Source organism: Xiphophorus hellerii, chromosome 12 (genome assembly GCF_003331165.1).
Source record: "Xiphophorus hellerii strain 12219 chromosome 12, Xiphophorus_hellerii-4.1, whole genome shotgun sequence".
Classification (NCBI taxonomy): Eukaryota; Metazoa; Chordata; class Actinopteri; order Cyprinodontiformes; family Poeciliidae; genus Xiphophorus; species Xiphophorus hellerii.
The window spans coordinates 9,039,147-9,049,476 of record NC_045683.1 but is presented as its reverse complement, the minus strand read 5'-3'; the positions used below and the strand labels follow the sequence as shown (position 1 = coordinate 9,049,476).

Genomic DNA, 10,330 nt, shown 5'->3' with positions numbered 1-10,330 from the left:
AGCTTTATCCTACTTCAGTGGGCAGGACATTGCTGGTGTGTTCTGCTGCCTCCATGTGGAGCGTTTTAGCATTTTTCGAAAATAAATTAACAACTTACAGCTTAAATATCAGTTCTTACATCGCATTGGCATATTAAAGATCCGCAAACATCCACCAAACAAGTGTTACTCTCTCAATCTGAACGCTTACTGTTTTATGTCAGTTAGGATTACCAAGATTATTTGGTTCTATTTTATGGAAAGCATTTCTTCCTACAGAAAGACACCCCGGCCCACATAATGCTGCCACTACTGTACTTTAAAGTTGGAAGAGCGCAGGCGGGACACATGGGTTCCAGTTGTAGTAGGAACTGGGAAATTACGTGTCGTGAGAAAATCTGTTCCCCTCTGTGTCGGGAGCGCGCATTACAGCCAGAGAGGCGGATCTGACCATTTTCACGGAGCTGAGTGAAGCAGCTTATTTGTTTATTGATTTTAAAGTTTTTGTTGTTATTAAAAAAGAGGATCATTTAATGCTAGCTTTGAACAAAACGTTTGGCTCCTTCTTCCTCTTTTAATTTTGCCCGGGACCGGCGAGTGACGTTCTCCGTGGGCGACGTGCAGCGACGGCGTGCTGCTAAAACGAAACAACAACAAAGCGTGTTGACGTCACAGATCACAGAGTTTAATTCATACAAAGCAATGAACAACAAAGCTGCAGAGGAACAGAGATATGCATTTTCTCATAAAAAATAAAGACACACAAGGGGGAAGACAGACAAACACAAAACAAATACAAAAAGGCAAAAAATAGCGGCCGCTCTCTCTCGGCGTGCTCCGTGTACGTAATTTTATACCAAATAGGTGTTTCCCTATTTAATGTATGCAGTCAAGGCGTTCCGTTCTTTGACCAATTAGAAACTCCCTCAGGGACTCAGAAACTCCCCTCATTATGGCAAAGGTGTCTGCTTTTTATCTAAGTCAAAGGGCGGACCACTTCGCGGTCATCTCCGCCTGATACGGGCCGAGGCGCCAAGAAGTCTCTAACCCCTATCGGCCTGTAAATTTTATTGCTCTGTGTGTCAGCTGGGGAGGAAAAAGGCCCTGCTTCCCCATGCTCAACAGAAAACTGTTCCAAACAAGAGCGTTGGCCATCCCTTTACACATGTCGCAAGACCAACTGTATTAAGCATTAAAATCAATCACTTTTTCTTAACATTGTTTTAACCGCAGCTGTCGATTAAACTGAAAGCTATAACATTTCCGCGATTATGAGTTGTTTTACCAAGAAATGGTCGGAACCTCATGGTCTTGTATGAAGTACTTCTTACACAGTTTTGTGTTGTTTTTTAATCGCCAAGAGAATCAGTCTTTTTAAAATATCCCTCTATGATTCTGAGATGTATGAGAACTTGGTTCTTCTCCTTTCAAAGGGGAAAACAAATGCTTTTAGAAGCATCAAAGAGGAACACAATATTTCAGCCTGAAGCTCACACATTGTAAGGTAATGTTTTCCCATGGGACAAGAATTAACCAATCACGTTGTGATTTAGGTTGCTCAATCACACACACAACTAACCTTGAGAATTTGAAAATCTTTGCTCTTTATTTGCTAAAGTTATAGGGGCGGGTTATACCAAATTATTTCGGTAGTCTGAATTAATCGATTCTCCTTCCGTAACATGAGAACTAATTATTCTTTCAAAAACTCCTTAACTGTGTTTATTCCTCCTATCATAAACAGTAAATCCTGTGGATTTGGAAACATTTGTTCTTTATTTGCCAAAGTTACATGGAGGGAACCAAGCATTTAATCTGTCCCAGCTGGTATTCATGGTGATTTTTTTCTTGATGTCACATAAGAAAGCAGCACGTTATATGTCGGGGGTTCTCAAGTTCAGTCTTTGAGAGCTACCATCCTGCAGCTTTCAGATGCATCTCTGCTCCAACACATCTGAGTCAAATGAATGGCTCGTTACCAGGCCTGTTCAGAGCTGATCCCTAATGCTGCAGAACTGGACTTGATCACCTCTGTTTTCGGTATTTCTGGCATCTGCTGATGTGCCTTCATTAAATTCAGACATTGTGAAAACGACAAGCTTGCAAAGCTGGGCATTCATAAATTGTTAAAAGACATTTATTATGGAATTTAACAGGGATAATCTTGGCAGTCCAGACCTAAAACACTCTTTACTCTCATTTAATGTTAGATTTGTGTTTTTAATACACTACAGTTGAAAATCTATTTTCCACTATAGACTCTGAGACATTAGGTTTCGGGGGGCACCTCTGACCTTTTTCTTGCCTTTACCTTGGGCTGGCTTTGCATATGTTCCCACAATAAAGTAATAAATGCATTATTTACTTTAGAGAAAAAAACAACAGAGAAACTTGAAACACTTTATTTTTTGTAGTTTTCACCAAGCTTAGACCCATTGCTATTTCAAGTCGTCGCCATCTTGGCATTCCATGACAGACATCCTGAGTCTTGGCATCGTACATATTTCACATGTAAATATACAGAATAAAAGGTAAATGTAGGAATGTGAAAGTCAAACTTTCATAAGTGCGTGATACTCTGTTAAATCATGAGTTAAATCTATCGTAATTATTATTTTTTTTCAGTTCTCTGGTGTGGCACTGGGTTTATATGCTGCAGACTGGTGCTGGATGCAGGGAAATGTGGGAACACAAGCATTCTCTGAATTTGGGCAGGAGGGATTTACAGCACCTGGATAAACATCCTGACTTTTCTAGTCCACTTAGCTGCTTACTTGAAGTTATTTTTTTTTCCTTTTATTTTTGGGTTGTATTTTATTTGATTTTTTAAAATCAAACTGAGCTTTTTTTGACTTGATTAAAAATAAATGAATATGTGTTACATCATGTAGAAATAGTATTTGTATCCAGTGATCTGAACTTTGTTTTTACAGCAGATAAATGGTTGTATTTGAACAGGTCTCAAAGCAACAACAATAACCATATTTCCTTCTTTAAAAAACAAAAAAAGAAAGTCCCAGTCTGAGTGCAATAAAGGAACAGCTAGGATGATTGTAAATTGAGTAAGAGGGGAACAGGTATTTGTCAACCCTGGTCAGCAGGACCACTTGCTACATCGACTTGAACTGGTGGCTCATTTGTTCAGAGGCAGAAGCCTCATTTCGGCTGACAGATCCAGGAGTCATTCTGTGGTAGAGCTCTTGCACTGTGCCCAGGGTTTCCCTCATGTCCTCAGGGTATCGTGTCTGCAGTTCTTCATTGGCAACGTAGTGGGTTTCGGCAAACTCTGAGAAGTAGCGGCCCACCTCCGGGTGCCCAATCTCAAGAGGGGCAGAGTGGGGCTCCAGGTTCTCTGCAGAATACCAATGAACACACGTCACTGCAATGCTACATTGGTTAAATACACAACTCAAGGGTGTTTTTAGTCAATACTGTTTCTATAAAAAGAGGAACAAGCAACAGAGTTTTACGAAATCAAAAGAATGTTGTGGCTTTGAGAAACATAGCCTGTAGGAAATGCTGAAGTGTTGAAGATTGAACAGATAAGTTCAAACAATGAAAGTCATGCAGATACAAGCTGGGAGATTTCACACATGGGGAAGTAAGTTCAACTCTGGCACAATCAAATATAAGCTTTGGAATAACATTTATAGTTCTGTATATAGAGGTGCAGATAATATTGTTGATGCCCTCTAGTACAGTTGTGATATCAGCATTTAAATATATTTGCCGCCATCAATTGCAGAAGCACAGTATCACACTTTTAAAATACTCCTGTCTTTAAGTTGAGCAATTTATTCATAGGATAAAAACAATCTCCTCTTACTTTTTGCACATCCAACTCAACTTTCTAAAGATGTGCACAAAGTCCAATTGATATTGCAGAAAGTAAAAACAAGCCAATACGCCCCAATAGGAAAAACAGTATCTTTTGTTCTATTTTTAAATGCAGAGCAGCAGGTCAGGTTTGGGTGTGGCTCCTGCAGGTTATGTGAGCACAGCTGATTCTACTCATCATGATCACAGCACACATGCTGGGAAAAGAGCTACTGGGTAATTTGGCAGTGTGAGGGCTATCAGAGGTGTTAGTAAAGTTTTGCAGCCTAGATATAATATAATTTATAGTATTGTTTTCATGTTAAAGTGTTTTATGGTTACTCCTTTTGAATAGTAGTAGTAAACCTACGTGATATGGTTTGGAAGTCTTGATTTTGATCCTTGTATCTTGATTTTAAGATTTATTATGTGTTTTTGTTCTTTATTTAAAAATAATTATATTTTCCTTTTACAAATTTACTCCCTAAGGGGAATGGTCAGAGATCATTTTCTCTCTGCATGCTTTAACCTTGTGGAATATTACAGAACACAATAATCTCTGACCTTATCTAGATTTCAAGTACTTCTTGAGGAATACTTCATTTAAAAAAAAAATAATTTTGATATGCTGCACGCCTTTAACATTTAAACCTACAGTACAATCTGTGGTTCATCAGGAGAAGCCCCCTGCTGGTGGATGTGAGGCGTACCCTGAGCTGCGTAACGGCAAGTCCCGTCTTGCACCAGCACGTTGTAAAATGGTTGGTTAGCTCCACTGGACAACTGGTGGACCCTCATGGTGTTGATCCACTCCTGGCTCATGGTGCATTTAGGATCCCAGCCGTAAATCACACAGTTATACCCCGACCTGGAAGAATTTCAGTAAACAGTGTTTTACAATTTGAGGTAATTTGTCTTTTTGTCTGCGTTGTGTTTTATAGGAACTTACCGCTTGTGTTTCATAATAAGGCCGACTGAATACTGGACCTCCAGGTGTTCGGGAGCGCTGCGCCGCTTCACCTCAGGAGTGACGGGATGCTTCTTGTGCTGGATGTGCTCCAGTGTGTGCTGCACCAGGTAGCCCACAGCTCCATGCTGGGAAGGATCCAAAGCCTGGATATGCTGCAGGATGTCCAACACCTGGGAACAAGGTGAAGGAAAATAAGTGAAGAGCAGCACAATGCTAAATATTAAAATACCACACAATAGCAATATAGGAAAGTGTTATATAGATTGGTGTTCTTGTCATTTTACTCCAGCTTAAGATATAAAACAGTTATTCAAAATTAGACCCAAAATAATAATGAAAAATCTGGCTTGTATTTGAAAACATTTTTGCTCAAGTCTGACCTTTTCTGGCCAGATTCCAAGGTGGAAGTAGAGGCGAGCCTGCAGCAGCAAATACTGAACGTTATCTGGATTGATGGTGAGGTAGAGATCCAGCGAATCCCTCAGCAGCTGGTAAGATTTCTCATTTCCTTCCCTGATGGAAAACACACACCAGAGATGATGCAGCTTAAACTGAAAATGTATTTTGTAAAAAGCAGGCACAGGATGGGGTGTAACATTTTATTCAGTTTTAAGCGCTCCAAGACTATACTTATACCATCACTGACTGACAACAATAGACCCCGGCAGAAGACAGTAACAGGAGCTGAGAAAGTCATAAGTAATCAATCAATTGATTAGCATGGAATTGAAAGATTAAGATGTCTGTACCTGCAAAATAATCTTGCATCAGACATCCTTCATCTAATAATGTGAATGGTTCTTCTTACCCTCTTTTGCCGATGTTGAGCAGGTTCCCCACCATCCTGAGCAGCACCTCTGTGGTGCTAATGGCACTGTAGTAGTCTGCCGTCACCTGGTGGCCAATGAGATACTCGCATTCCTTCGCCGTCAGCTGCTTGCCTTTCCCAAAGGCATCAATGTAGACAAAGTCATAGATATCCTCACTCCTGCATATGGAATGTTCTGTTAACATTTATTTAATAGGCTCAGAAAATGTACTGAGTTGTACACTTATATTTAAGCATTTATTATTAAAAAAAAATCACTTGATAAGACAATTTAAATTTCTTGCAATATTGTAGAGTGAGAACAACAAGAAAAGCTCTGATTTCAATAAATATTAAGAAATGATTTATGATGCAAATGTAAAAGACTTTGATATATTTTAAGTGTATCTGTTTCCAATAGTCAGGGGATCAGCAACAAATTAGCAGAAACGTCTTTGTAATAAATGTAAAACTGAGCAACAATGCCAAAAAATGCTGTCATAAAAGGTTCTTTTTTAGTATTCCCACCCCTACAAAAAGTAGGAAATTCAAATATTAATGAATTAAAAAATGGTCAAGGCAGGACTGATTTTTAACTCAACTCTGTCATGTCCTTTGGTTGCAAAACCCTTGTTTCAATCTAATTAACTTTGACTTATAATCACACAGCCAAAAAACGAGCAAAAGTAGAATTCAGAAAGGTGCAGCCATTTAGATAAAACATAGTTGTCCATTAATAAGCTACAGATTAATTAAACTGCCACATAACAGAAATTACACCACTATATCTAGAGATTGCATGATTGTATATTAAAAAAAAAAAAGTGGAAATCGAGAAAGACAAAACATGATCAGTGATTGCTCAATAATTTTAGGCTAATGTGGTAATCTGTGTAACTGAAAGGTTGAAATCAGTGTGTAAATAAGAAAGATGTAAATATTCTAATTTCAAGCCATACCCTCTTGGTCTCTGGCACCAGCGCAACAGGAAGTGGTTGGGAAAGTTGACGGGCTCCAGCTGAACGCCCAGCTTCCGGGCGAGCGTCATGTAAAGGATAGAGAGGCTTATGGGTATACCTGTCCGCCGAAGTAGCACCTGGGTGAATAAGAAGTACGGTGAAAATATTTCAGAACAACATAGTAGAGAAAGTTGTCAGCTGGTGCCTACCTGATGGATGTAGGAGTTGAGCGGGTTGTAGTAGTCGCATTCGTTGCCTTTATACTGAAGCTGTTCATACAAAACTGTGTTCAGGGCCCACAACACCTGCCTCTGGAGCTCAAAGTCCTCCGTCATACAGTCACCTTCACACAAGTTAGTTGTTTCAAACAGAGCTCAGCTATTCAGGCTTTTTATTTCTACTCGCAATATATTTTAAAACAAACAATAGTGGGTGAAGAACAAAAATGCAAAATACATGCAAAAGGCCCCAGAAAAAGAAGAGAGTTTGATTTATTTATTTGTTTTTTTACTATTTTTAAATTTTTTTCTAAAACACCTACTGTTAGTGACCCGAAGGCTGGGATGAGAAGGGTTCTTGATTCTCAGCATCTTCTTTGCTTTTTCTGCCACATCATCTATTTGTTGTGAAATGGACTCCAGTGTGACATCAGCCAATGGGTTGCAATACTGATCCACCAGCACAGCGCCTAGCAAAGCAAATACAACCCAAAAAAGACATGCATGAGGAAAACAAGCAATTTTAAATTAAGGCGAGGGAGGAGAATACCCTTTTTTTTTGCATCTTGTTTTGACTTGCTTTTCAAAATGTGATTAAAACTGAAAACAATGCTTTCTAAGCTCTAAATAAATCCAGAATGAAGAAATTGTGTAACTGTATAACTATAACTGAAAAGATATTTTATGCATCTTCCACTTTTTGCTCATTCAGGGACTGACCCACAGCATCATAGGTTCTCCACTGTACCCAACAGCAGGCATGAGGTACATTTCTACATATTAATCCCTTGTCTTAGACTGGACCAACTTGGAGATTTTATATCTTAAGCTAATCCTTGTCTCAGCTGTCCAATGTAGATTGTTCCTGTTTAAGTCGCTCTAAGCGTCATAAACCTCCACTCCTTTTGTGAAAGAGGCTAACTCTCTCACACAATAACAAAACCTTGAGGTTATGAAAAAGTTGCATTTGTAATCAATCTCTGGTGCTCTATGAAGTAGTTATAATAATTTCACTTTCAATTTAGAAATTGCTACAAAATAAAAACTGACTTGCTGATATGTTGCAACCTTCACAATGAATGATATTAATAAGGTAATGGCCAGCACTGATGGTTACCTTCCAGAGCCGACTGCTGCTCTGCGGGCTGGGCTAAGAAGGTCTTCAGATTCCTCAGGATGTTCTGCTGCCTCAGGAAGTAAAGGATTTTCTTTGCATAGTATTTTAGGGTCAAGCTTTTCCTGGAAGAGGGTGGAGAGACATGAACATTTGCATCACAAATGAGTAATGCAACAAAGTTTTTCTAATCACAAAGAATTATCTGAATCAACATCCAAGCCCCAGCTGATGGGTCAAAATCTTCTGTTTGTGGAGTGTTTTGGTTTTGTTTTGACTTTGAGCACAGTGTTACTCTCACCTCTTGTCTGAGTTGAGTATGAAGAGGAGCTCGTCTTCACAGAAGTGCTCTGGCATCCCAAGTGACTCGATCTCTGCAAAGCTGTCTCCAAGCACCTGGCCAACGCATGGCTGAGTTACAAGAACTCTGGATTAGTTTGCAACCCAGCGGATTCACATTATTGCACAAACATGCGCCCACACACACTTATCCCTTCCAATTAGGCATGAGCCAGTATGCAATTCTCAAGGTATGATGATATTTAGGAAAATTTCACAGGTTCACTGTAGCATGGTAATTACTATAAACTTAACTACAATTTACAGCATAGCTTATCTCCTTTTTTAAAAAGAAAAGTGAAAATGATTCCTATTGCAGGAAAATTTATCTCATAACACTGACAATTAACCATAACCATGTTTCTGTATTATTTATTTTCATGGATACAATTAATAAAATAAACACCAGCTATGTGTAGATGTAGTTTTCATGTGCTTATTGCACAACATAACTTTTTGTAAATAATAGAAAGAAACTTAAATGTCCTCATAGGAAAAAATACAGCCTTTCTGATCATTTTCAATAAAAATCTATTTCAGGAGTTAAGTAAACATATAGGCCTTTAAATGGCTAACCCACCTGAAGATTTAATTAATACTTGATAGAAACATTCAGGTTCATCGTGATTTGAAAGATTTACATTTTTATTGTACAGAAAATGTCGGTAGATGATATTTTAACGTTTTGGACTTTTAATGGATTTTTTTGTCATTGGGGAGAAATAAATTGGGACGTAAAAATACCTATAAGGTTGTAAAAAAAAAAGACGGGTATGTTCAGCAGCAGGTAGGGGAGGTGACACACTGTGCAATTCTATGCAGATGGAGAAATTTCAGTAGTTGATTTTAAGCCCTAGGAACAGACTTCTTTTTAGTAGTATGGAAACTTTTTAAGACCTCGGCATATGAGTAACAGGTTCATGCCTCTATCCAGGTTAAAGCAGCATCACTGATTCTACATTATGTCAAATCTTTTCTTGCATAATGATATTACTTAATAAGAAGGTGATTACTTACAACTTCTGTGAAGAATCGCTTTGAAATGGATTCCACTGTCCTTCGTATCTGTATTCCAACTCTATGCCGGGTTATGTATTCCCTAAGCCAGTCACAGCTCTCATTTTGACGATAAAACCTCTGCAGTCTTGGCCATCTGTCGGTGTAAGGAGTAAATTTGTAATTTCACAATGACTTAGGTTTTTTCTTTTTTTTGGAGGAGGTTAAATCAGGCTCTAAAACCTTCAATCATCCTGATGCAGTAGATGTATCCCTTACAGAAAGAACTGATACTGTCAGACTAGCTGAAGGACTACATATAGGATTCAAGATCAAACAAATTCATTTTAAGGGACTCTGCAAAAAGCAGGATGTACGTTTTACCAATGATAAATTTTAAAACCTATTTTTCTTACGAAGTTCATAGATGTCCACGGTCATATTGCTTAGCACCGGTGAGATAAGGACAAATTTGGTGCATCAGCAGAATGACAGCTTCCTGTGAGTTCGCAGTAAACGAGCCAACCTTCAAAGCGAAAAGGAGGGTTTCATGACCCTAAAGTTCTGGATAATATTAGGATTGTTTTCTGAAGAGAAAGACGAAATGTTACAAGAATCTGCATAAAGAGAAGCTAAAAATATTTGCAGCACCTGATTTTGTATTGGTGTTCCCAGACCTTTCCCCTTCCATGGCAGACATCGTGCAGCCGTTTGCAGCAGCATGACACGTTACAAACGTCGACATGTTTGAGGACAGGGAAACACAGAATATGCTCAAGCAACTCGGTCGGCAGGTCGGTCAGTTTTTTGGATTGGGACTCGTAAATGATCCCGTTCAAACTCAGCTGCTCCGCTCTGGCAACAGACGTCGCCATTTTTACTGTTTACCCCGATTACCTCATTGCTGTAGCCCCGCCTCCTTATGGCGCAGGGGGCCTGGCTAAGGGTGGGGCATGTTGCGTGTACTGCATTGTGATTGGCAGATCGGTCCGAAAGGAAAGGGCGAGGGAAAAGATGCTGCCTTCAAAGTTCTCTTGAAATATATACATATTTCTACGGATTTGTGGGCATAATTTCAAACTGAAGAGTGGATATATTGCACAATTAACTTATTTTGAAATAATATGTGTA

The 10,330-nt window shown here is 39.0% G+C and overlaps 1 protein-coding gene across 1 annotated transcript; it reads right to left on the bottom strand.

Annotated features, from left to right (window-relative positions):
- Window positions 1-2,365: 2,365 nt before the first annotated feature.
- fbxo21 (F-box protein 21) lies at window positions 2,366-10,111 on the bottom strand. Its single transcript, XM_032578416.1, has 12 exons — window positions 9,851-10,111; window positions 9,221-9,356; window positions 8,166-8,275; window positions 7,868-7,989; window positions 7,074-7,220; window positions 6,742-6,875; window positions 6,533-6,669; window positions 5,574-5,753; window positions 5,146-5,278; window positions 4,745-4,935; window positions 4,506-4,663; window positions 2,366-3,331 (listed from the first exon to the last, which is right to left on the bottom strand). The coding sequence occupies exons 1-12, from the start codon at window positions 10,072-10,074 to the stop codon at window positions 3,090-3,092; spliced, it is 1,914 nt and encodes a 637-aa protein (XP_032434307.1). The 5' UTR covers window positions 10,075-10,111; the 3' UTR covers window positions 2,366-3,089.
- Window positions 10,112-10,330: the final 219 nt, after the last annotated feature.

Excerpts from the sequence above, each read along its gene's own strand:
- fbxo21 (XM_032578416.1), bottom strand. The coding sequence starts at position 10,074 with ATGGCGACGTCTGTTGCCAGAGCGGAGCAGCTGAGTTTGAACGGGATC. Across the intron at positions 8,276-9,220 it reads AGCGATTCTTCACAGAAGTT|CCATGCGTTGGCCAGGTGCT; the intron begins GTAAGTAATCAC and ends CTTGTAACTCAG. Across the intron at positions 4,936-5,145 it reads TTGGAATCTGGCCAGAAAAG|GTGTTGGACATCCTGCAGCA; the intron begins GTCAGACTTGAG and ends CCTTGTTCCCAG.